At 44.1% G+C, this 26,605-nt stretch overlaps 2 protein-coding genes across 3 annotated transcripts; both read right to left on the bottom strand.

Moving 5' to 3' along the window:
• Window positions 1-400: 400 nt before the first annotated feature.
• Window positions 401-11,225, bottom strand: LOC136564207 (solute carrier family 2, facilitated glucose transporter member 11-like). The gene is made up of 12 exons (XM_066562053.1): window positions 11,208-11,225; window positions 10,417-10,515; window positions 9,466-9,626; window positions 8,475-8,599; window positions 7,448-7,577; window positions 5,546-5,694; window positions 3,223-3,410; window positions 2,562-2,672; window positions 1,968-2,069; window positions 1,564-1,639; window positions 1,102-1,229; window positions 401-607 (listed from the first exon to the last, which is right to left on the bottom strand). The coding sequence occupies exons 2-12, from the start codon at window positions 10,510-10,512 to the stop codon at window positions 401-403; spliced, it is 1,473 nt and encodes a 490-aa protein (XP_066418150.1). The 5' UTR covers window positions 10,513-10,515; window positions 11,208-11,225.
• Window positions 11,226-14,014: 2,789 nt separating this feature from the next.
• On the bottom strand, window positions 14,015-25,925 carry SLC2A11 (solute carrier family 2 member 11). Of its 2 annotated transcripts, none has more exons than XM_066562051.1 (12): window positions 25,515-25,925; window positions 23,707-23,805; window positions 23,024-23,184; window positions 21,168-21,292; window positions 20,356-20,485; window positions 20,089-20,237; window positions 18,783-18,970; window positions 17,784-17,894; window positions 17,222-17,323; window positions 17,022-17,097; window positions 16,021-16,148; window positions 14,015-15,394 (listed from the first exon to the last, which is right to left on the bottom strand). In XM_066562051.1, exons 1-12 carry the CDS (start codon window positions 25,533-25,535, stop codon window positions 15,194-15,196), a joined length of 1,491 nt encoding a protein of 496 aa, XP_066418148.1. In that variant the 5' UTR covers window positions 25,536-25,925; the 3' UTR covers window positions 14,015-15,193. The 2 variants fall into 2 exon arrangements, with proteins under 2 accessions (XP_066418148.1, XP_066418147.1); XM_066562050.1 differs by having other exon boundaries at window positions 21,168-21,288.
• Window positions 25,926-26,605: the final 680 nt, after the last annotated feature.

Here is a 26,605-nt window from a genome sequence, read left to right as displayed (position 1 = left end):
AGCTCATCAGCACTGGCCTGTTAATAGGAGCAGATAATTTCAGTGTCAAAGTTCTGTCTTCTTTGCAAGTTTGCTGTACCTCTGGACCTTCCAGAGTCACTTCTGCCAATTGTGGAGTCCTGGTTTTGCCAAAAAAATAGCAGATCCTGTGTTTTCAGTTTATAACTGCAAGCTTGGAGGGACTGACAATGATCTTATTCTCTCTACAAACTGTGTTTAATTTTTTTCTGCAGAGGAATTAATTCAGCTCATAGTTCAGGAGCTGGAGAGAACCACCAAGTTCATGCTGCACCTTGTACTGAAGGTGACTTTTTGGTGGATCTATAGATTCTCTCTTGCTTAGTGAGACTTTTGGGCACTAAAGTAATAAAAGAGCAAAACTGAAGTGGAGGGGTTGTTCTTAAAGCCTCGTGACAGTCACCACTGAGCAGTTCCTCTGCTCTAGGGCTGCCTGCCCCTTCTTTCCACGGTAGTTCAGGCGGTTGAACTCCTCCTTGACCTGCAGCATGGTCTTTCCTTTGGTCTCTGGCAGCACCAGGAGTACAAAAATAGCCATGGACAGACAGTATGTCAGGAAAATGATGAAACAGAAATTACCAAGACCTTTCTACAGGAAAACAAAAAGAAAATTGCTTTCAGAAACATTTCTCTTGATTTCTTTCTCTTATGATATATATATATATATATATATATATATATATGATGATATACAGTTATATGATATATATGATATATATATCATATATATGATATAACTGTATATCATCATATCTTATGATATACAGTTTCTGGGTTTGTATTTACTAAAAGAAGTTGGTCAGAGACTTAATTGATATAAATCCTGCTTCAAATGACATCTGACAGTGTCAGTGCCTCTGTCACTGCATCTGTGCTGCCTGTGTCACTCTGACTTGTGCAGAGTTAGAAGCATTTTGTGGGTTTGCTACACTTCCAGTAAATACCTGGTTAAAATGGAAGAAGCCATCAGAGCTGCAATTAATTTGGGCTCTGTTGCATGAGGTGTTGATAAGAGAAGCATGCTCTGGGTTCAAGAGGGGCCTAACTTCCTCTGAACTGAAACAAACACCCTCCTTTGCTTACCACAAGGAAAGGGAACACAAGCCCAAGGATGAAGAGTTGGATCCAGTTTACAACACCATTAAAAACATAAGCAGCTGGTCTGTATGACTGAATAAATATTTCTGTGATCAAGGGGCATACGACTCCACCTGAAAAAAAGATTGAGGAAAGAAGGAAGCTTAGAAATTTTGCAAGATGCTTTCTTACCTCACACTTCATTTTGCCACATAAGTTCATGGCTTTAAGTGGCCTGGAAGTGTCTGAAGTGGGGCTTGGCTCTTCAGTGAAAAGGCATGTAGGAATGCAATAGGAAATGAATTTTACCTCCTACCACAGTACAGAGGGAAATACCAACACCTGCACTGAGTCAGAAGTAGGGATTCATGCCCATGGTGGAACAGCTGTGCCTGGGATCTCTCCTGAAGGCTGCAGTGAGGAAGGGATGAGTGGATAAATGAAACCATTCCAGTAGAAAATACCAACCTGGCCCAATGCCAAAGCTCATGATGAAAATAAAGACAAGTGCAACAGAGCAGTATGGTACCCAGAAAAAGGAGTCCTGCGGTAGGAAATGAAAAGCAAATAAAATTAGAAAATAAAATATCATTTATCTAGCTCCATTACAAATGCTCATCACTACAAAGCATGTCAATGTTTAACATAGATCTATCTCCTTTGCTTTCAGAAATGTCATGAGATAGCCTTGGCAGTGATCTTGGTCGTGTAAAGCTACTGTCTTCAACCCAGATGTACATGACTGGGAACAGACCTCCATGAACATGATGGTTAGCCCCAAAAATACTCACTAAAAAGTGATTTGTGGGGAGGGAAACAGTCCTGAGATCTGTCATACAACAAAACATGGGCACACATCAGGGGGGTCTTACCTGCAGTGAGAGTGTGACTGTGAGCAGCCCTAGAGCCAAGGCCATCACGGCGTAGTTCTTCCACAGCAGAGTCTTCCTCCCTGCACGCTCGATGAGGAAGCCCTGCAAGCAGGAGGAGATCTGCCAGCTCCCAGGGACAGCCTGAGGGCTGCTCCACCTCTGCCCTCACTGGGGAGCCTGAGCAGCTCCGGGAGCTGGGAGGGGCAGGGCTGCAGGGAGCATTGTCTGGGCACAGGGGCTCAGAGCTGGCAAAGGAGAGCCAGGCAGGAGAGCAGGGGGGGAATGCTTACACTGCTGGGATTCCTACAGCCCTGGGGCCTGCTGACTCATGACATCTGCCCTTCCTCCAGGGCGGAACTGGGACCCCCAAGTCTGGCCCAGAAAGTGATTTTCACAGAAAGACTCTCAGCTCTTTCCAGAAGCTCAATAGAAATGCCCATGTTTGCAAGGTGTGGGGAGAGGATTTTATCTGATTGGTTCCATGTTTGATTTGTTGCAAAAATTTGATTCCTGAAGCTCCATTTATAGTATTTCTAAAGATCAAAGTGAGCACTGTATTACAGCAGAACAAAATTCAGCCGAAAAGCCACTTACACACAGAACTGTGGAGAAGATCTCAGTGGTCCCAATCCCCAGGGAGACATAATGGGTTTGAGCAGGGGGGATTCCAGCCTTTGTAAAGATACTGTATGCATAAGAGTAAACCTGAAAATAATAGAAATTTGTGAAAGCTGTACACATGTGGCCATGTTTATACTACTGTCTGTCTTTTTGGACAGAAAATAACTAACCAGATCTTAACAAAACAGAAAATCATCTTATCCTAACAGGGTAATTCACAGAAATGCCTTCAGAAGACATTTGCTAAAGCTCAGCTCTGGACTTATCCCAGGTCCCAAACTTCCAGGAGGAAAGATTGTAAACCTGAAAATAATAGAAATTTGTGAAAGCTGTACACATGTGGCCATGTTTATATTACTGTCTGTCTTTTTGGACAGAAAATAACTAACCAGATCGTAACAAAACAGAAAATCATCTTATCCTAACAGGGTAATTCACAGAAATGCCTTCAGAAGACACTTGCTAAAGCTTAGCTCTGGACTTATCCAAACTTCCAGGAGGAAAGATTGTAACAAGCAGTACCAAGAGCTCCCTCCTTAGGGCACTGCTGCAGTCCCTCCCAGCCCCTCGCAGAGGTTCCTTTAGCTGAGGAGCCTGCCAGCCGTGCAGGGGCAGAGCAAAGCCCTGCACGTACCACGTTGGCCCCGAGGAGCTGGATGCAGGACACCACGAGGAGCAGGGTGATGAGCTGCCAGCGCACGGCTCTGTCCCGCAGCAGGTCCCAAACGCTCTTGACCTTCTCGCCACCGATGGCTCTCTGCTCTGACACCATGTCATTGATCTCAGCCAGATGGTCCCCGTCCCCCCAGAGCTGCTTCACAGCTGCAAGGAGAGGAGGAGAGGTGACCAAGCTCACCAGCACAGACATGAGTCCAGAAGGTGATTTCCTGCTTTGCAGAGTCTCTTATTAGAACTTCATGCTCTTTTCTTGCGTGAAATTCCTAGAGAGCTAGGCTCAGATATGACACAGGTCCAGATTTACCCATAAATCTTAACATGACCTCACCTGTGGCCACATTTCTCTTCACAGAGAAAAGCAAAGCACAGCTTCCCAAAGATTTTCTAGAATTCATATTCTCTGAACTTCAGAGAAAAACAATTATCTCATTTACTGCTCCTGTGTTTTAGAACAAGTAGAATGCATTGTAGAAGATTGTCTACCTAAAGAGAACTGGTCATTAGATTCTAGTGTAAGTGTTATAATTCATTAACCAATTAAATCCATGTGTGTGTCAAGACTGTCAACTGACAGTCATGATATTCTGTGCAGTTGATGTAGTACTTGTGCAGTTTCAGTTTAGATGTAATGTAATATAGAATAATAAATAGTATATATTTATAATATGGTATTATTTATAATAGTATTATTACAAGTAATACAAATATAGTATTATTTGTAATATAGTATAATAGATAATTAATTACCCTTCTAATATCCATAAAGTCCTCCTCGTCATTTCTCCCTTCATTTGGGTTGCTTTAATTTCTGATACTCACCTTTGGCCAATAGCTGCTGACAGTCTTTCAATGTAAGTCACACTTACATTCTTACCAATCCTTCCCTGAACACCTTCCTGCTAAAGGTGCAGTTCTAGTGCACACTCCAAAACACAGACAAGATAAAATGACTCATACATCTGAAAAATAAGTTTACATTATGGAGTTCTATCTTTTGATAGTTAAGTACCTATTGTATTTGCAGGGAATGCCCTGACGAAGGCAGGAATTATGCATCTGACTCCATGTTCTCAGAAGGCTCATTTGTTACTTTATAATATTATATTAAAGAATACTATACTAAAGAATACAGAAAAAATACTTATCAATGCTAAAAAGATAATAATGAAAACTCCTGACTCTTTCCAGAGTCTCAACACAGCTTGGCCATAATTCACCAATGAGACAAAACAACTCACAGCAGAATCCAATGGAACAATCACCTGTGGGTAAACAATCTCCAAACACATTCAGATGAGCAAAACAGAGGAGAAGCAAATGAGATAATTATTGTTTTCTTTTTTCTCTGAGGCTTCTCAGCTTCCCAGGAGAAAAATCCTGGGCGAAGGGATTTTTTCAGAGAATGTGGATGCCACAGATACCCACAGTGGCTGCTGCTCAGTTGCTGTCAGTAGCTGCTGTTAGGGTTACTGAAGAACTGGAATGCTTACAGGTACAGCACGACAATGCAGAGCCTCCCTCACACAGAGAAGGAACTGTGTCTGCACTCTGACTGCTCAGGGCAGAATCTGCATGGCTGGAAGTACAAGCTGTGTGTGATCACCTCCCTTGGAGAACCCTGGCAGAGGGTAGGGAAATACTGGTGCCAAGAGAGCACTAATATCCAAACATATTGTATTTGTGTTCTCCTCAGACAAAGGAGGGAATGATGAATCTGACTCCATGTTCTCAGAAGGCTAATTCATTATTTTATGATACTATATTATATTAAAAGATACTATACTATATTATACTAAAGAATACAGAAAGCATACTTACTCAATGCTAAAAAGACAATAATGAAAACTCCTGACTCTTTCCAGAGTCCTGACACAGCCTGGCCCTGATTGGCCAAAGAGTGAAAACAACTCACAGCAGAATCCAATGGAACAATCACCTGTGGGTAAACAATCTCCAAACACATTCCACACCAGCACAACACAGGAGAAGCAAACGAGAAAATTATTGTTTTCTTTTTTCTCTGAGGCTTCTCAGCTTCCCAGGAGAAAAATCCTGGGCGAAGGGATTTTTCAGAGAATGTGAATGTGACACAAACACAGAAGAAGCTGACTTTCATTTAAGCTGAAGGTACTTTCAGAGCCAAAACACCAAGAGTCTTTTTCCCACCTGGACCTTTCTTCCAGGCTGACCTGGGGCTTTACAGTATTTTCCCCTTTTTCCCAAAATGAATACTTTAATACTTTCCCAAAATTAATACTTTAATGAATACATTTCCTTACCTTTGATGCATCCCTCCTTGTCCTTTAGGTCAATGAGCAGGTAGCGGGGAGAGTCTGGGAAGAAGGGGAGGGTGAGGAGCTGGACAAGGACAGGGACTGCATTGGCTGCCAGCAGAATAGGCCAGAGAGCCTCCACTCCAAGAACTTCTCTGGAACAAAAGCAGCAGGGAGAGAGGGGCTGAGGCACCATGTTGGCCATGTGAGCAGGGGCAGAACCAGGCTCATCCCCAGCCCTGCTGGCCGCGTCCCTGTTGGGATCTTTAGCTGGTCAGAGTGACACCAAGAAAAGTTTGAAAATCTTTTTTCTTAGCCCAGCACTTGAAGAAGGAGTCAGGGCTCTTCATTTCTCAGTCTCAAGGTTGTTCATTGTTTCTCATCTATAAAAAATTTTCTCCTGCCCTGCCGAGGTCCGTCCAGCAGGACAGTTCCAGGCACTCTGCCTGCCCCAGGGCAGGGTTATGTCTTTGTACTAAAAACTACAATGTGTACAATGTTTACAATTCCTTTCCAATACCTATCACCTGTGTTAGACAGTGAGCTTCTACTCTGAACCAATCCAAAAGTGCCACCATCACAGCAGAAGATGGAGGCCAAGAAGGAGAAAGGCTGGACACGCCCAGTTCCCTCCATCTTGCCTCCTGAACCCCCATACCAAAACCCCAAAAATCTACTTTTCCACCCCATGATAACTTCACTATTATTCTACCTAAACTGTTGTGGCTTGCTGATCTTCATCTAAGGTTGGTGATTTGCTCCATGGGTCATAATCAAACCCACAGGTGTTTTGGGCTCTGTGCCAGGGCTTCTGAGCCCCCTGGCAGGGGTCCTGGCCATCCTGGACAGCCAGAGGGATGTGCTGGGCTCCCACATGTCCCGGCAGCTCCAGCTAGGAGTCTCCAGCAGGGAGTGCAGAGGGGCCTCGCCTGCAGCACAGGAGCTGCACAGTGCCGGCTCCTGCTGCTCAGTGCTGGCACAGCAAGGCCACTCATGTCCTCCTGTCTCCTCCCTGTGCCCTCCTCTGTCCACCCGTGTCCTCCTGTGTCCTGAGGGCTCACAGGTGTGAAAAATGCGTATTTTACGATTGGCTTTGAGCAAATATTAAAATGAATATTATATGTGCTGTGTTAGAAAGTAATGCTATATTAATTCTCTTAAGTAGTGTGTTAAATATAGTTTTAGGTTATAACAAAATGTTAAAATAGAAACTATGCTATGTAAGATACTTTTTTTCCTAAAGAAAGGATTTGCACTGAGATAGCAGCCCCAGGACACCTGAATCTTTCAGAGAAAGAGAATTTATTGCTCCATTATCAGGAGAAAGGAAGTTCTTCCTGCCTCACTTGGGCAGAATGATGCCATCAGGCTTATGAGCAAGAAGTTGACACTGCCCAGACAGAATCCTGTGTTTGAATGGAATTTATGCATCATGTATGAGGTGTATGAATATGCAACAGGCTGTTGTTTTTAAGGGTTAATCCTCTGTTAACCTGGGTCCTTTTTCAGGCTCCTGCTGCCCAGAAAAGGTACCCAGACATCCGTAACTCTTTATTTCTATTGTCTCATATTGTCCTAATTCAAATTGTCCAAATTATTATTACTCTAATTGTATTACTATTTTTATAACCATTTTATTACTATTAAACTTTTAAAATTTTAAAAACAAGTGATTGGTGTTTTTCACACCGGTGCCAACAATCCCAGCACAGGCACTGAAGGAAAACCTGCAGGGGCTGATCCCTCTGCTTCTGATCCAAATAAGCTCCATTACCATTATTCCAAGATCCATGAGTTACCAGACTGGTACTGACTGCCCCAAATAGCAGCCCCTGGGCACGGGTGTACATTGATACATGCATGTATTTTAATAACAGAAGAAACTGAGTGTGTTTCAGACTCTCTTACCTGAGACCCAGAGCAAATCCTACAAATTTTCCAAGAGCAGAGAAGGTGGAAGCTGTTATGGCAATCAGCCCACGGAGCTTCCGTGGGGCACACTCCCCAGCATACATGATATGGACATTCTGGGTTAAACCTGCAGGGACAAAGCACTGTTAGGGCCAGGCAAACCCTCCCAGGTCTGGTTTTTGGAGGAGACCACTCTGGACAGTGCCTGTAGGGCTGGCTCTCAGATTCATTTCTATCTGTGCTGAGGATGTGGCTGCCTGACATGAAGCCCCATATCGTGGTCTTGTGCCTTTGCTAATTAATTCACTAAATAAGTATGGGCCTGTGGGAAATCTGTCCTTCAGCGGGCTGCCCTTCCCTTATATTGTTTCCTACAGCCCCAGATACAGGCAGGGCTGTGGTTACTCCCTCTAGTCTTAGATGACATTTTTCAGTGGCTACGTGCCTTATTTTCTGCTTGAAACCACCGAGTTGGCAAATGCTGTACATTCTATTTGCTCAGTGAATTAATTAATTTTTATCCTCTCGATTTTTTTTTTTTGGTTGGTATTATCTTTATCCAACTGCTCAGAGATCAAAAGCACTGGCAGAATGTAACCTTCTGAGGCATCTGGGAATTAGAATTGAAAATTCTAATTGAATTGCTTGAAAACCATTCCCTTGTCTGTAATGTGGAGGGCAGCATCAGCCACAGCAAAAAGCAACAGGAGCCACAGAGGCCAGTTCTCTATTGAGTGAGCATGCTTCTCTGAAATATTGTAGATTTTGGCTTTTTCAGAAGTTGGCAGTACCTTTTGTATGGACTAGAGATAAAGATACAAGAAAGAGAGATGGAGATGTCACACATTACTAATTTAATTATGTTTGTGGGTTCTTATTTAGCTAAAACTGCACTCAGCTATCATGTTCTCTGCAGAATGTAGTAAAAAATCTGTGATCTGTTTACTTAGGCTGGTGAGTCCTTGTGACCCTCAGTCACTGCTCTTCCCACTCTTTAATACCAAAGGTAGGAATGGCAATTTACCTCCACAGACTCCAGAAAATAACCTTCCAGCAATGATCATCTCAAAGGAGCCACACAGCCGGCTGAGTCCCATCAGAGCTGCACCCAGCAGAGCAGGGATGTTGGACAGCAGCATGGCCTTCTTCCTGGAATTCATTCAAATTAACGTGAGCATCAGTACTGCCCTTGCCTCATTCACAGCCTGACAGGGGTGGCATGAACTGTACCATGGTTACAGACTCAGTGCTGCCTTCTGAGATCAGCTGAACTAAATGGGAAATGGCAATGGGGAAATGTGACCGTGTTCACAGGGGTCTGAGGATGAGGGAAGAGATGAGGATCTGACTCCATGTTTCAGAAGGCTGATTTATTATTTTATGATATATATTATATTAAAACTATACTAAAAGAATAGAAGAAAGGATTTCATCAGAAGGCCAGCTAAGAATAGAAAAAGAAAGAATGAATAACAAAGGCTCGAGTGTTGGATAGAGAGTCCGAGCCAGCTGGGCTGTGATTGGCCATTAATTAGGAACAACTGCATGAGCCCAATCCCAGATGCACCTGTTGCATTCCACAGCAGCAGATAACCATTGGTTACATTTTGCTCCTGAGGCCTCTCAGCTTCTCAGGAGGAAAAATCCTAAGGAAAGGATTTTTCATAAAAGATGTCTGTGACAGGGAAACTTGTCACAGACTGATCAGTTAGTTGAAGGTTTTGATGCCTCTGGTGGAGTCAATATCTTATGGAGCTTTGTGAGTGGTTGTCTCTGAAATTCTCTTTAAAACTTCTTGTATGACTTCCCTGAACTGGATTTGCTTTGGACTTTATAAGGGAGAGGGTGTGATTTTCCTTGTGATCACTGGCAGACTTTCCATGCTGTTCCTTCACTATACTGGTCTTTAATAGGAGACCCTGGGCTGCTCCCAATGCCACGTTCTAGGAGTGTTTCTCCAGTTCCTTTTTCTACAGTAGTGGCTGTAAACAGAAGGGCTGGGTAACTCTGCCTACCTTCCAAACCGAACACACAAGTAGCCAGCACAGGAGGAGCCCAGGAGCCCCCCAATGCTGTAGATGGACACAATGAGGGACCACATCAAAGTGACCATCTCTGCACTGGGAGAGGAGCCATATCTCTTCAGCCAGGTCTCATGGATGAAACTTTGGATGTACTTTAAAAGAAAAAAAACCCAAACAATGGACTCAGTCAACATGTTTTTGCATAATTGCACTGCTTTTTTAATTCTCTTACCTGCTTATTGGTCTTTTTGATACATTTCTATCAATAACCTTGGTTGAAATCTTAGCCCCAACAGGAATTTTGCCATTACCATCCCTGGAGCTGATATTTTAGCAATGAGATCCAATGAATAAATATATCAATATTAAATATAAGTTGTGAGTTCCAGTAAGGGAATAGTAGGCTGGTCTTCTGTTTCTGTGCTAAACCCAGATTTTTTCTCTCCCTGATCTTTTCCACTCATCTGTGGTGATAGTATGAGCTCACTGTCCTTGGTACCATCCAGGATGACAAACACCATCCCCAGTTTTCCTTTTCCCAGCTGCAGGTAGGAGTGCTGACCTCAGCTCTAGAGCTACACTCCTTCCCTACCCTATTTCACCTTACAGCCACTTGGAAATACTGTGGGTGGCCAAGCACATGGTACAAGGGACTCCCTGAGTGATGGAGAGAGGAGAATGCCCTGGGAGCAATTCCACTCAGAAAGGGGGAAATGGCTGACTTTATGGATATTATTCACCCTTCCCTTTCCCAGTTCTGTCAGATCAGACAGAAGTTCAAACCTCACGAAACACAAGAGCAGTAGCAGCTACTCTTAGAACTAAGAAACCATGATAAGTCTCATTTTGAAGGCACAAGTAAAAAGCCATTGCAAATAGAGGCGTGAATGCCTGAGAACAGTGGAATACTGGTAGCTCACTCTTTGAGCTCTCCATGCTTACCTCAGCAGGAGAATTGATAATGGAGACCTGCAATCCATAGTGGAAGGTTCCAGTCATGCCCAGGACAAAAGCCAGGAGAAAAAGGTTGCGGCTCATTTTCTTGCAGGAAATAAAAGCAGCAAACAAACAGGTAGAGCTATCCAGACATGCCTCCAAATGTGCTTATTTTCCTTGGGAGCTCCAACAGTCTGAGCAATGCCACACAGCTGCCTCCTCTGAGACCAAGGAGCAATAGGAAAGCACAGCTACTGAAGCACAGGGCAGTGAGAATGCTGAGGAGAGGCAAAGCTCACAGATGCTTCCCAGAATCCAGTTACACACTTCACTGCTCCAGCCTTCAGCTTTTGCCATCTTAATCTGCACTGTCATAGTTGTGGGAGCATAGTGCAATGTGCAAAAGCATTTTGTGAACAATTCCATCTATTTGTCCTTTCTCCTCCTCCTTTCCTACTTGTTATCTCACCTAAATGGATATTTTGCTCAGTGACTTGGCTGAGACTAAATAAACATTTGGGGATTGAAGGGCATTCCTGCTTCCATAGTTTATTCACCTTTTCTTAGAACTCTCTGATAGGAGGTGTAAGAATCTAGGACTGCAACAGATGCACCTCAACCCCTCCCACTGCCACTGCTCCCTGTTACTGGGGTTATTCTGGCCAGCAACAGGAGAGTGATGCTGCACCTCTGTGCCTGGAATATTTCATATTCAAACCATGGCTGCCCAGCACGCACAAGCCAGTTTCTAATCAGGGCAATGTCATTGCTTGAATTGGCATCAAACCTCTTCACACCAACTTGCATGCAAAGGTCATCACCCCCACTTGCAGTCTAGGTCTTTCCTGATGCTTTCTTTGGCTACTGTGGAAAAAGTTCCTTTTTATATAGAGAAAGAGGAGCCTGAGATAATATTTCAACACATCACTTTGTATGGGAATAAATCACATGGGACTCCATTTTCTTCATGGTGGAAAAAGGCCATTCTTTATTCACGTAACTCCTTTTTATACATTTTTACAGACCTCATGTGGGACTCCAATTGGTTAGTAGTTTTCTTGCTAATTACTTTATTGGTTAGTAACAAGTTGTTATTCTCTATTGATTGGTCACTCAAACTCTTGATGTCTACCTGCAGGGAGAGTTGTTTGTGAAAGACAGTTTTCATTTTTCTATCTAACGGTGCAAAACCAGTTTATGCAGGTGTAAGTTATTTTTTTTCACCCAGGAATAGATTGTTATGTTAACAAATTGCTCACAACAGGACTGCTTTCACATGGGAGCTTGCAAAATGCTGGCTTTGACAAGGACAGCCACTGATTCCAGCAGAGCAGGCTTGATTTTATGAAGACTTTCTCTATGATTTTTCTACCTAATTGCAACAATTTTGTTCTCTCACACTGTTAGTTCTCCCTTTGGTTTTTCTGAACTTCTTGTTGTGTGGTTGTTGTGTTGGTCACTGATGCAGCTGAGGAGAGCTGGGGAGCTGTGTGCTCCTGCCAGGGCTCTGGGGGTGCTCTGGCAGCAGCTGGGGACAGGAGGAGCTGCAGGAGATGAGTAAAGGACAAGGAGGAAGCACTGATGGAAGCCAAAGTCCAGGGACTGGTGCAAACTGGAGTGGGCTGGCTTGGACTGCCCAAGCCATAGGCTGGGTAATCAGTGATCACATCCACAGGAAAAGCTCCTGACTGCTACCTTGAGCCTCAACCCAGAAAAGCCTTTGAAGCCCTGCTTGGGCTGTGCATCCAGCTCTTATCAGCTGACTGATAATTGACTCTTTAAGAGTAATGGTCATTGGCTGAAAGTTCAAGTCTGTATCCTTGTAGTATATGGCAGATGCTAGGAAAGTTTAATGTCAGTTTGAAATCCTGACTGTAAAATCTTTAATTTTATCCATAATATTTGAAGGGCAGTGTCCAAGATGGTTCTGTTAAAAGCTTTTACAAGTTATTCAAACAGCTTAGGGGGGAATTCCTTCTGCTGGTGAGTGGCTGCCCCTGGTGGTTCCCCAGGCTAGGATGCTGTGGGTCCTTGGAAGAGCCCCAACACCAGCTGGTTGCAAGTGAGAGCTGGCTTGTGCAGAGGAGCAGTGCTTGAGCACAGTAGCAGTAATAGTTTTCCCTAGTATTGTTGGTTATTATTCAATCCCACAGTGCACAATTATTTGATTTGCTAACAGTAATATCAGCTGTGAGTCTCTAAGGATCACTTTTCAAGATGTGGTTTTGCCTAACACTTTATATAAGAAAATGTGAACAAGTGTCATAGATTTCTCAGTTGAAGGTGTTTTAATTCAGTATCAATTAACCAACTTGTTAAATGTTTCAATTAAAATTTAACAACTTAGACCAACTGAAATGTGACCACTGTTTGTGTTTGCTTAATCAGTTTATAGACCCCTGATTTCAGGCCACAGTCAGAAAAAAATGCTGGAAGTTGGAATTAATGTTTTCTGCCACATGTACTCGCAGGACTGGCTCTAAAAGTCAGGAAGCTGAGTAAATGTGTCAATGTGTATCATTTCTGACCAAGCCTGTTTCCTACTGCCAGGTGCAGATGGCCCCTGTCCTTGCAGGGCTCTGGGAAAAGGCACAGTCTTGACTCACAGCAGTGGCCAAGGGGAGGATCTCTGGACACTGGGGGACTTCTCTTTTCTCTGACCTTTATGCTCCTCTCCCTCTGCCCAGGCAGCCTCCTCAGTCCATCCCTGCTTCCTACCCTGCATGCTCCCCCTGATCCACTTCCCTTCTTCACTCTGCTTCACTTCTGTCTCTTGGCCTTCCTCTGGTCCTCACCAAAGGAATTACAAAATATTTTGCCACCATCATGATGGTAGTGGCACTTTTTGCTTTCATTTTGTTTTTCACTCTTTCCATCTGCTCCTCACTGCTCTCTCCAAACCATAGTAATGGAAAGTATCTCTTCAGTTCCCAATTCTCTGGAGTCCTGCTCTTGATTGTCTTGTCTCAAAATCCTGCATACTTCAAAATCTCGGTGTTTTCCAAGAGCAGAGGCAGCTGCTCTTGCCCATGTCTATATATTAATGACTTCTAAAATAGCAACAACCACAAAGAAAAAATGTTTCTTTTTTTTTCATACATTAGAAACTTCGAGTAGTGAAAGAGTGTCACGGACATATTTTATGAAAAATCCTTTTGTTAGGATTTTTTCTCCTGAGAAGCTGAGAGGCCTCAGAAATGAAATGTTAACAATGATTATCTGCTGCTGTGGAATGCAACAGGTGCATCTGGGATTGGTGTCATGTGGTTGTTTTTCATTAATGGCCAATCACAGTCCAGTTGTCTCGGACCCTCTGGTCAGTTACAATATTTTATTATCATTCCTTTCTATTCTTTCAAGCCTTCTGATGAAATCCTTCCTTCTATTCTTTTAGTATAGTAATAATAGATCATTTTCTTTTTATATAATATATATCATAAAATAATAAATCAGCCTTCTGAAACATGGAGTCAACATTCTCATCTCTTCCCTCATCCTGGGACCCTGGGAACTCCACCACAAAAGAGTTCTTGCACAACCTCCTTTTCTGAGAAACAGATCTGCTGCTCCACTCATGCCCAGCATGACACTAATACACTCCAGAAATGTTTACAGTCTTTTTATTCAAAAATGCTGCATTTTTCTTTAAAATGTAGTTCAAAAATACACTGAAAGAAACTTTACCTACTTATTTTGAAAATGTATGTGTTCTTCTTCGTTGTAAACATGAGCAGGGCTGTGCCTTTCATACAAAGGCAAAAGAAAAGAGGTGGCTTGAGACTTATGAGATTATGACTTTGAGAAGAAATTGGGAGAAACTTAACAGTCAGAGCAGTACCTGTGAAGGGCCATGTTCAGTGAGGAATGTTGCCCTGTTCTGTACCAGGCTTACTGAAAAGAATCAATCTCACATCTGGGGTTTTGCCAATGAGCTCTATGGAGAAGCTGCAGAGAACATTGTGGTGTGACCTGGAGATGCACATCCAAAAGAAGCTGCTTCCATGCTCCTCACCATGTTTGACATCAGCAGAGCACAGGTGCAGAACCCTACAAGATGCACCAGCAGTGTCCATGGGAGCAGAACAAACTGGACCAGAGAATTACTTGTGCTTTGCAACATAGGACTGGAAGACAACAAACAAGCTATGAAGAAAACCAGTCCAGAATAAATAGTCTGCAAAACAATGCCCAAAAGTCTGTTGTATAATAAGCCACTTAGCAAGTACTAGAAGCTTTCTTTCTAATCCATCTGTCACATGTTTTTATAGCTGAAAATAATTAACTGCTCACTATTGCTTAACAAGTAGGGGTCTATTTGAAATCACTTAATAACAGAAACAACGGGAGCACCAAGACAAGGTACTGAAAATTTCATCTGGTGTCTGAAAACAGAATTTAATCGCATTAATTTCTGTGTTAGAAAGCCCAGATTCAGGGGCAAGGAAAGAAGGACTTCTGAGATGGAAGTTACTGTTTGGAGAAATTCTGAAGAAGTTTCCTAAAGCATTACATGGTGTTGTATGATGATAAGAGAATAAGGCATCATTCTGTCACTCTGATATGGATTCTAAAATATGCATGTGTTACTCAGTACTAAAAGCTGAGAACAGATTATTGAACTTTTGCTTGGATTTATCAATTCAAGTGTATGTTTTCAAGGTGAACTTAAAAACCTAAGAGTAATATATTGTCCCTAACTTCTCTCTTTGTGTCCCTGCAAGGGCACATAGCCACTGCTGAATTCACTGCAGAATTCCCCCAGACACCATCTTCCTTTCTTCTGCTACAATGGGGTGGTTTTGATCTCCTCAGGGCCTTTATAGAAACCTCCACGGGTCTTAGCTTTGAAGTTCCGTTTCCTGAACTCCTCCGAGATTTCCAGGAAGGATTTTCCCTTTGTCTCAGGAAGGAAAAACCAAACGTAGAGGGCAGTGCAGACACAGACCACAAGGAATGGGATGTAGCAGAAATGTGCTAGACTTTTCTGAGGAGGAGGAAAAAACAAGACAGTGTTGGTGACATTCTGTATGATGACAAAAAGACCTCTAATCCCTCTTCCTGCATGGTCTAAAGTCACCCAGGGAGTATTTCTGTGAATCCTGGTGAGAGCCTCACATGCTTGGATGCAAGAGCTCCCCAGCATACACTGGGAAATTTGACCTAGCAAGAGCAGTATTTTAAAATGTCTTTTTCCCTCTTTCTCCCTATCTATAATTGTATGGCATGGGAGCCCTCAGTAGGAAATAAGACAGGAATGTGTATTGTGGAGTTCTGCTCCCTCTCGCTTCAGGAATCATCTTAAGGAATAGAGCCAGGGTCTGGCAAAGGGAAATTACATCACATCTTCTGTTCCAGCTGTTCTCAACTGAGGACAGACGAGGAATATTGATCATCCATCCCTCAAATGATTCCACTCCCAACCTCAAATCAGAAACCACCATAGGAAACACGGAGAAAGTTTGGTTTGAAGGAGTTCTGGCCACTCTCCTCATAAAGATACTTTTCAAAGAAGTGCTATCTTGCTGCTTGCAATATTCTCTTTCCCTGGTCACTACCAGAGCCTCTCTCTTGCACAGGGCACTACAGAGCTGCTTTGCTTTGGGAACGCACCACAATGAAGGGAAAGGCTGTTCCCACCAGAAACAGGTTGAACCAGAGCAGGGAGCCACAGATCATGTAAGCAGCTGGTCGGGACATTTGATCAAAAACCTCTGTGGGCAGAACTCCTGTTACACCAGCTGGAAAAAGAAATGGCAAGAAAGTTAATAATGTTGTTGACATTGCATTAAAAACAACAGAACACATCTTAACAAGAAAACACAACATGAAGTGTGAGAGGTGAATTTTTAGGTTAAATATTAAGGGACTGGGTAATTATTCAGACTTTCTCATGTTAGAATGATCTGCCAGGAAAGATTTTGTAATCCACATTATTCTTTCCAGGACCCAATGGTGAGAAAGGCTTATAATTAATTCAACTCCATGGCACTGTAGGGACTGGGACAAGAAATTATTGCCAACTTGTGTGGCATGTGACACTGGCAGCTTGGTTCTATTCTTACCTGCTTTCTTTCAAACTCATGTGAGCAAACAGAGTTTCACATCTCTATATTCACCATGCAAAACCCCACAACATCCTGTGTATTGCCCACCCCCAGAAACTGGTGTATTCTGCCACAGAAGGGCACATTAATAGGCTAACAGATACATGTGGAAATTGTATCTGCAAGAAAATAATCAGATGGCATAGCCAACAATTTCTAGGATTAAAGTGAAGCATTAGAAATTCTGGTTTACAGACCTAATGGACTGGGCAGCAAATCAAAAGCTTGTCATCTATTTAAGCCAAGAATCACTTCCAAGTGCCTTGGCCTAATAGCCAGGATGACTGAGGGGGAATATGACACAGAGAGAAACAGGCACAGCCTGGCCCTGCACAGCACTGACTGACCAGGGGCACCAACCCCTGTGACGCAGCCAAACAACACCTGCAGAAACTGCCTCGTTCCTTGGAGTATGCTGCAGCTAAAGAGGGTCTGAGAGTTTCCATAAGATGCCTACACACATCTCCAAACCCCAAAAGTTTCACTGAAAACACTGAGGGAACTGACCTGGTCCGATTCCAAAGCTCAGGATATAGGCGAAAATGCAGGCCATGCTGAGATAAGGCATCCAGCTAATCTGAGTCTACAGCCACAGAGACCAATGGAAAACCAGTGAGGGCACTTATTTGCCACCACTGAACACCCCAGTCATATAAAAGGCAAAGCCCAACTCCACTCCACTCCAATAATTGAGGAAAGTTTGTTACCTGCTGGCTCAGAGCGACCATGAAGACAACGGCCCAGGCTGCCATGAAGATGTATCCCCCCAGCAGCAGCGGCCTCCGACCAGCATAGTCTATGATCATGTTCTGCACAGAGTGACACAGGGAAATAAAGCAAGATATTTAGCCTGGATTTATATTTCCTGCCTCTTTCCTCTTTACCTTTCATTACTCCATGCCTAGTTCGCTCTACAATAACTTTCAGGATGTTTTCTGCTTCAAAAGAAAGTTCTGGTGGCAGGAGTCAGGCAAGAAGGGTGCTCAGGGGAGATGAGAATGTCCCAGCTGCACCTAAACTCTGCCACCATCCATATGAACACAAAGCAAGAGAGTTACTTGTTAGAGATTTCAGACAGTGATGGCAATGCAATGTCTGACCAAATAGCTCTGCATTGACCCATCTGGCTGGGGTGCTGACAGACAGCCTGACTCCTGTGCCCAAAGGGCTTCCTTGGCATGAAAATAAATGGAAACCCCAAGTTTGTAATTAACAGCCTCCTCCCTGCCAGCAGAGGCTGCAGTCAGCAGAGTGCACTGAGAGTCTTACACAAGTGACAGATGTGATCAGCTCACAGCTTCCCGTGCCGATTACAACATAGGGGATTTTGTCCTCAGGAATTCCAGCCTCTTGGAACACATAAGCTGCATAAAAATACATCTGTGAAGAGAAGAAAGGAGAAAGCGGTAAGGGAAGACATCTGAAAATACATCCCATTGTTGTTCCTGAAGGATCATGCAGAGTGACCACACAGGCCACCATTCAGCATCCTTTTGAATTCTCCCTTAATGCATAGGTGTATTTTGGGAACCAAACACCTTGTTGGGGAAGATGGAACAGGAAAGCCTTATAAATATGATTGTCTGGCAAAAGATTTTGAGAATATGGAAACTGTAAACGAGACTGAAATGAAAGCAAGCTTTGAGATCCCTCAGTTACTGAACAACTGGAAAACAATGGTGTGGCTGCTGAAGGTGATCCCCTTTTGATGGAACAACACCCTCTGCTTGCAGACAGGCCCAAGGGTCTGAGCAGACCCTACAGCTTGGCAGAAGGGCCCAAAGAGGAGATTTTAGAGTTTAAAATGTAACACAGTATGGTAATGTAATGATTCTTATAGGCTGTATGGAAATGCTATAGGATTTGTATCTTGTACTAGATTGGTTAGTGAGAATTAGAATATTCAACACAGAAGAAGATTTATGGTATTGTAATGGGAACCTCGCTCTCTTACCCTTTTACTCTCTCACCCTCTCATCCTCTCTGCCCCTCTCTTCTCTCAGCCCTGCTCCAGCTGTGCCTGGCAGCTCCCAGCAGGGCCCTGCCCCCAGGCCCTTTGCAATGAACCCCAAGTTCCTGACCTGGCTCCAGAGATCTCTCATGTCCGTCCGTCCTGACCGTCCTACCCCCGACGTTCCTACAACACCTGACATGTGAAGATCTCCCCGGGCAGAGAGACACCACTCATTCCTCTCCTGCTGCCAGAATGTTGAGCCCAAGAACTGCCAGGCCCATGCCAGGCCCATGCCAGGCGCCCAGGCTGCTCACCGAGTCGTTGCCGCAGAGCTGCATGGCGCTGCTCAGCACCACGATGCTCACCAGCTGCCAGCGCAGCCCCGGGTTCTGGAACAGCTCCCACGGGTTCTTTGCTCTCTGGCCTTTCACTGCAGCCTGCTCTGCCAGCATCTCTTCCAGCTCTGCACTCAGGTCACTGGTGCCTCTGAGCTTCTGCAGTGCTACAAGGACAAGGGAACCTTTTAGTCCTGGGTTTGCTCTTCAGTTGGCTGCTCTGCAGGGTGAGGGATGGAGCAGCAGGTGATGGCTGCAGAAAGCTGCAGGACAGAGCCTGTGATCGTGATGGGACCTTCACAGAGTTCATCAGCTCTGGTGCAGCCACTTGAAAGGTTTGGGGAAAAGGGAGTGCAAATCCCTCACCATTGTTGGACAATTGAGTGTGACCGTGGTCACAAGGGGTTTCAGGATGAAGAAGAGACGAGAATGTTGACTCTATGATCAGAAGGCTTGATTTATTATTTTATGATATATGCTACATTAAGACTATACTAAAAAGAAATAGAAAGGAAAAGGTTTCTTCAGAAGCTAGCTAAGCTAAGAATAGACAAGAGTGAATAACAAAGATCTGTGTCTCAGACAGAGAGCAAGAGCCAGCTCTGCCATGAGTGGTCAGGAAATCCAAGCATCTACAGGAGACCAATCACGGGTCTACCTGTTGCATTCCACAGCAGCAGATAACCATTGGTTACTTTTGGTTGCTGAAACTGCAGCTTCTCACAAGGAAAAATCCTAAGAAAGGATTTTTCATGAAGGATGTCTGTGACAATTGAGTATTTCCCAACAGTGCCATTTTAGCAGCTGCGCTTCTGACTCAGATCTCAAGTGCCTTCCCTGGGGAATGCAGGCAATTAAGATGTTCTTGGTACACAGCACATATTTCCCACGAAATAACTCCAGCCACTCTGCATATGAGGATTTGTATGCCACAAATCTAACTAAATCCTTTAATATGAATTGGCTTCAGATTTGATCCTGAGCTCTTCAACCAGCATTTATTTCACTACATAGTTACAAAACATTTGCCATTGTGAACACAAGTCTTACCTTTTGACCCTATTACTGTAGCAAATAAGCCTATTGTAGGAAGATGCCTTTCAATTACCTCAATAGATCAAATATATTTAAGATTATAGAATGTTCTTTAGTTTGAAAGGAGGAAGTGATCATATTTACTACTTGATATGAACCTTCCTACATGTAAAATTTGTGACACCATTCCAAAAATGTTGGGGCCCAAGTCTCACATGTTCCCATGAGCTAACAGTCACCCTAAACTCACCAGAGATGCAGGATTCTTTGTCTCCACGGTCAATCAAGAGATATCTGGGACTTTCAGGGAACCAAGGCAGAGCTGTGAGCTGGATCAGGGCAGGAACCACATTGCTTGCTAAAAGGAATGGCCAGCTCTCCTCCCCTCCCAGGAGCTCCCTGGAGAAAAACAAACACAATTTACACAGGATTTTTCCTGGGAGGAAGGAAGGGAAGGAAGGGAAGGAAAGGAAGGAAGGGAAGGAAGGGAAGGAAGGGGCTGCTTGCTTTACCTTACCTGAGTCCAACAACCTGCCCCAGCACCAGCCCCAGGGCTGTAAATGATGCAGAGGTCAAGGCCACAGCTCCTCTGAGCTTCTTTGGGGCACTCTCTGCCAGGTACATGGGCTGAATGTTCATGCTCACACCTGGGCAAGGCAGACAAATGCTGACCTCAGCTTGTGGGCAGAGGAGACAAGAATAAATGCAGGCAGCACCTCTGGAGGTTGCCAGCTGCACTCTTCTGTTGCAGGCCATGTGATAACTAATCTACCAGAGCTCCTGATTTACCCAAACCCTCAATTTCACCCTGTCCTTGTGTAACTAAACACACGTTTCAGTATTCATCAGTAGCAGTGGATAATGAAACTGAAACCTGTCAGGGCCTCAGCCCTGTGGTCTTTTCAGCACCAAATCCAAGGTTATATGCAATGTTTCCCTCAACTTCCCCTTTTTGAGGGGAATATAATATTTTAAGTCCCTTATATTGATCATTTCCTGGGATGAACTTCTACAAAAGATTTTGTGTTGGTGCTCATGCTGGTGAGTGACTGACATTCTCACAAGCAGATAGGGATCCATTTTCAGCTCAAATTTTCCCCATGCACAGAGATGCTTATGTGTAGTACACAAAACCCCCTTGCCTGTGTGTGCTTCAAAAGAAAGCCCTTAGAAGCAAAGTATAAAATCTGTATATACAACTTCTTAATTCACTTACATGTGTCTGGTCAGCTTAAAGGAGTAATTGCTTTAATATCCTGGATCATTCCTACTTAAATATCTTCTGATTGTTACCACCTTCATCCTTCTATATTTCTCCTGTTGCCATACCTGCATTCACACCAGTAAAAAATCTGCTGAGCATGATCATTTCAAAGGACTTGGCCATTCGGCTGCACCCGGACAAGGCTGCAGCTATGATCACAAAGCCATTGTTCAGCAGCAGGGACATCTTCCTTCCAAGAGAAAACACAGTTGTGAGCACATGTGGGGCAGGATCAGCTCTGGCATAAACCCCTTTGTCACCCTGATTTTTAAAGATTTTCTAAGCCTTATAGGAAGGCTTAGATGTTTACATTCTTGTAACGAAATTTCTCACACATTTTCTGTAAATAACTCATTGGTTTACATTCTTTTATGGAAGAAGAGAGATTTGCTGGACTGTTGGTTTGTCCAGTGTCATTGGAGAGGTGGCACTGTCACCCTCCAATCCACTGTCACTTTTAGAAATCTAGAAATGTTAGAGTCAGATAACAAACTTCCTTTTCCACCTTGAGAGCAGCAGTGTGTGCGTGGTGTTGTTTCATGTCCTATAGTGACATCCCCTTCTGCCAAGGCTGGCAGCTGCAGAGGGGCTGGAGCCCCCCCAGAACCTCCTGGTGAATCCAGCCCTGCAGGAGGGGTCCCTGTGCCACCTCAGGGTGTCCCTGCAGCGCTGCCTTCAGGCTCTCTGAGGCCAGCACCGGGTTCTCCCCCAGCCCCAGGGCTGAGTGCTCACACACAGCTCCCATTTGAAGGGAGAGGAATATTCCCTCAGCAAGCCATGTGCATTTTGTCTGAAAGTGCTAATTTGTTGAAACAGGCATTTTTCATGTAATAGTGTAATTGTTGTGAAACTTTGACAGAAAGTTCTCATGTGTCCCAGGAGAAATTTCTGCTGAAAACCAGGGGAAAAAGAGAACTCTATTGACCCTTACTGTTATTATTGCCAGAAATTCTCTCTAGTCCCTGCTCACTGCCTTACCAGTCTGTCTTTGTTTCTCTTATTTATGATGGAATAGGATTTTATTCCAAAGTAGTACAGGGTGAAATCTCAAAAATGGTAATGGATTAAGGAAGCCATATCCTTCCAGGTCTTCATAAGCATGAAACTAATAAGTCATGGGACCTCAAACCATAATGAGGTCTCCTTCATCATGTAAGAGGAGCAAACCAAAGTGATAGCAGATAAAGGAAAATCTTGGGGTCAAGAGAAAGGGAGGCAAAATCTAATTTCCTGTTAGTTTATGTAGTTTATGTTGGTAACACTGGTTGGTTTGGTTTTGGTTTTTGTTTTTTTTTTTTTTTCTGGGGATAGAGCTGTGTATGAAAGATGCCTGAGGTAGGACAGATACTTTTCAGAGACTCAAGCACAGAAGAAAAAAATCCCACAGTGGAGATTTAATGAATACTTCCTGAAATATTTCAGACCAAAATGTGGATACACAACCTGTGGGACATGAGGAGCTGGGATGCACCCACTGCTCTTTGTAAGCACCCTCTGTTTTTCTAGTGTCATTCCCACAATTTATTTTGAAGACAAATCCTTAGTCTGATCCATTAGCATTATGATAATCATAATATCATCCATGATGATATCATAGCATTATGATATCATCCTTTATGATATCATATCATTATTATGTCATCCATTATGATTTCCCATTTAAAAGCATGGCAGAAAACTGTGCACAAAAATGATAGAGATTATGTGAGTGGGTTCTGTGTTAAAGAGCTGAGATGAAATCCTTGTAGCCCCTCATCTGGGCTGGAATGATGAGAAGGTAATGTGGGGAAAAAACAGTTCCCCACTGAGTTTTGAGATATTCATTATTTTTAACCACGGTGGGTATTTTCCTGTAGGGATCCTAACTCCTCTTGGACTAAGGGAAGCTGCAAAGTTTAAATTAAACTGCAGCACCTCTTACCTGCCCAGCATGATGGCCATGGGGCCAGCAGCCACAGCCCCAGTGAGGCCTCCCAGAGGGTAGGCAGAGACAGTGAAGGACCAGAGCAGCAGCACCATGTTGCTGTCCAGGGGAACTCCCATGCGCTCCAGCCAGGTCGTGTTCATGAACACCTGGATGTACTGAGAGAGAGGACAGAGCTGCAGAGCCACCAGAGAGGGCAAGGACACAGAGAAATGCTCTCTTATGAATATATCTATCTATCCTGTGTTTATGTTTCCAATCTCCTCCAGCTCTTAGATGTGTTTTTAGCAAAGAATTTAGGGTATAAAACTGTTGCTGTTGAAAAGTTGCAGTTGGTTTATATCTCTATGTGGTTATTTTTGATCATTTAAAAATTGGTTTCATGGGTCTCACTTTCAATCTAAGGGCAAAAATCAAAACTTCAAAAGATGCAGGTTGGAATATTCTAGAATTCAATTTTGCTAAAGCAGTTGAAACAAAACTTTTGAATAAACTCTTGTGACACTAGGTCCTGCTCAAGGGTGGCTTATGACAACAAAGTCCTGTTCTCTGGATGTGAATTACACAGAGGGAACCACACATCCTTGCTTTCTGCCCCCAACACCAGCCTGCAGATTTCCAGTGGCACCCACTGCTCCCAGGGTCTGTCAGGGGCAGGCACCCAGAGCTGCAGTACTTACTGAGGCTGGGGCATTGATGATGGAGATGTTGTACCCATACTGGAAGGTGCCTCCAATCCCAGCAGCACATATTGTCAGGATCAGGATCTTGTTCTGAAGCTGAAGGAAAGGGACAGACAGCAGATGTGTTCCTTGTACAGAATAAACTGACTCAAAATACACTGAGGCTTTGAGCTGGGGGATTTTCCCATGACCATGGATACCCAGTGCATTTGGGATTCCTTGGTGTGCTGTTATTTCCATCCTTCCATGATAATAACACATATTTTAGATTAGAGTGTCTTTCCTGTGCTGCTGCACTTTTACAGAGCAATGTTCAGCAGTCTGTAACTGTGCATTCAGCATTATGAGACAGGTGAAACGTGGCAGACAGTGGCTTCAGGTCTCCTTGGGGACGTTCCTGCACGAGTTCTGCCACTGGCTCACATTGCCCAGGGACAGCAGCACTGCTGAGCCTTGGGGAGCAGGGCAGGGGCTGCCTCCTGGGGCATCACAGGATCAGTGCTGGTATAAAAGTCAGGGCTCTTGACTTTTTGAAGGGTGCAGAACAAGCTGTCCTGGCTGGCCCAGCCCTGCAGCTGACAGCTCACTGGCAGGCTGACAGCAGAACCAGCTTTTTTCCACTATTTTGTGCCTGTGCCTTTGGTTTCCCCAGCTGCAGGTGAAATCTTGTGACAGGCAAGATGTGCCCTGAGGGAGTCTTGGGACTGGGAGCTCTGTTTCACATCTCAAGACCACTCTGAGCATGCTGAGGGCCCCTGGTCTTTAGCCTGACACCTCCTGCACAATGTTCTGGGTGACCCAAGGCCAGGATGGCCTTTGCCAGCCCCTGCTTTAAAACCCCTCCCACTGGGAAAGCTCTGGTGTCACATAAAGAGCCCATGCTCAGGCTCGGCTCTTTGCCAGCCACTGCAGGGCACCTCAGGCCAGATTGTGTTTTGCTACATGAATATGACCCCAGTCACCCTGGGAACTTAAATAACCCAAAGCTGAAGATCTCTTTCTGCTTTACCTGCTCAGTTTCTTCTTACAGAGCCATCCACCAAAGAAAAGGAAATTTTGCTCTAGTTTCACAATAGCTCTAAAACCACAAATTCAAATAATCTTGGATTTTTTTTTCCCTTTCCTCAAAGTGTTTTCTTCTAAATAACTTCCATACCAGCCTGAGACAGGGTGTCCTCCAGGACAGAAATAAAGCCAGACTATTCCAAGCCTGCAGCAAGAGGAGACTGAGCTCTCCTGTCCCAGCTAGCAGCAGATACATTTCACTTGCACTTTCCATGGCTACACCACTTCCCTGTTCTGTTACTCAGAACTGAGCTAAGGATTGGGCACCTCTTATCTCTGCTATTCCTCATTATCCTCGTTCTCCAGGTGAGTTTCCTCTCCCTACAAGAGCATATTTCTTTTTCATTTACAATGTCTAGGAAAATACCGCTCCTTCTGCTCATTTCCCTGCTTTCATTATAGAGTACATCCCTTATCAAGTTGTGTGTCACAGAGCTCTTTAGTGACCACGAGCTGCAGCAGAATGGTTTGTTTCTCCCTTCAGGGGCCAGCTCTGTGCTCAGAGCTCAGCTGCATTTACAGAGTGCCTTTCCCAAGCCTTCTGCAATGCTGCAGTGTTTTCCCAGCCACTGTGGTGGTGTGCAGCTGCCAGGAGAGCCTTTACTCTGTCAGCTTTATCCCAAGGACTGTCATGAACTGGAAAATTAATTCTATGCAAACCTGACAGTATTACACAGCCTTATAAAAATTCAAATTTTAAAAAAAATCTGCCAATAAGAATAGTAAAATAGATGTTTTACCAGTCTCTGCAGCTTGTTCATCCTCTTTCGTAGGTTTCCCTCTGTCTGCCAAAGGCTCTGGTACTCTCAGGGTGCTCTGAAGGATTATTTAAATCTCCAGCACAGGAATGTGTATTTAGTCAGCCATTACGTTGGGATAAGACACTTGATTTGGCAGGTGTTTTGCCAGCTGATTTACATTCCCAAAACTGAGCTGCATGTTCATTAGCTGCATGTTCATTAGCATTCATTTTGTTGAAAGTCCATGCCAGTCCAGGGAAATGATTCTCCAAGATCCAGATCTGTCTAAACCCTCTTGAAGGCCAGCGTGGTTTACACCCTCAATTCCTTCTCAGAGCATCTGGCATGGCTACCACTATCACTTCTCTGATTGAGGGTGATCAAAGCAGAACTGAACTACAATTTTTTTTCCTGATTGTATTTGTCCTAGAACACAATCTAGGATCTGAAAGACAAAGCAGACTATTTCCCTAGGTGGCATCAGTGACAGGAATGAATGAAGCCCAAACCTGGTTATCCAAGGCCTTTCCCTGTGCTCCTGTCTGTGTCCTGGTGACAGACAGGCAGTGCAACAGCTACTGCTGGAAAGGCTGTGCATGAAGGCACAGAGCACACAGCTCCTGCTCCTGCTCCCTCTCCTGTGCTCCTGTCTGTGTCCTGGTGACAGGCAGTGCAGCAGCTGCTGGAAAGGCTGTGCATGAAGGCACAGAGCCCACAGCTCCTGCTCCCTCCCCACAGCCTGGCACAGAGCAGACAGCCACACCTGGAGCTCCTGTCAGCTGCAGCAGACAGCAGTGAAAGCCTCACTTCTTTCTACAGAACAGAAAGGCACTCCCTGGCAGTGGGATGTGGCTTTCACATTCTCTGAACAAAGAGATATCATTCTCTCTCACAGGATTTTTCCTGGAGAAGCACAGAGAGAAGAAGAGAAAACAAGTCTTATTTCTACTTGCTGCTCCTGTTGTTTTGCACATGTGGAATGTCTTAGGAAGATTGTTTACCTGAAGTGATTTGTTATTTGCATTCTGCTGAGGATTGTTTTGTTTCCTTGGCCAATCACTCAAAACTGTGTCCTGGCTGTCTGCAGACAG

This window comes from Molothrus aeneus, chromosome 18 (genome assembly GCF_037042795.1).
Source record: "Molothrus aeneus isolate 106 chromosome 18, BPBGC_Maene_1.0, whole genome shotgun sequence".
NCBI lineage: Eukaryota > Metazoa > Chordata > Aves > Passeriformes > Icteridae > Molothrus > Molothrus aeneus.
Note: the sequence above shows the minus strand (reverse complement) of the source record. Positions and strands in the feature narration are given on the sequence as shown.

Bases quoted from the DNA above. Each gene is read 5' to 3' on its own strand.
- LOC136564207 (XM_066562053.1), bottom strand. From the start codon at position 10,512: ATGAGCCGCAACCTTTTTCTCCTGGCTTTTGTCCTGGGCATGACTGGA. The intron at 5,695-7,447 runs GTAAGAGAGTCT...CTTTTGTTCCAG, and splicing joins GGATTTGCTCTGGGTCTCAG to AGAAGTTCTTGGAGTGGAGG. The intron at 2,673-3,222 runs GTACGTGCAGGG...TATTATTTTCAG, and splicing joins AGCTCCTCGGGGCCAACGTG to GTTTACTCTTATGCATACAG.
- SLC2A11 (XM_066562051.1), bottom strand. From the start codon at position 25,535: ATGAACAAGCTGCAGAGACTG. The intron at 21,293-23,023 runs GTAAGAGGTGCT...TTCTCTTGGAAG, and splicing joins ATGGCCATCATGCTGGGCAG to GAAGATGTCCCTGCTGCTGA. The intron at 20,486-21,167 runs GTATGGCAACAG...TGCCTTGCCCAG, and splicing joins TTTTACTGGTGTGAATGCAG to GTGTGAGCATGAACATTCAG.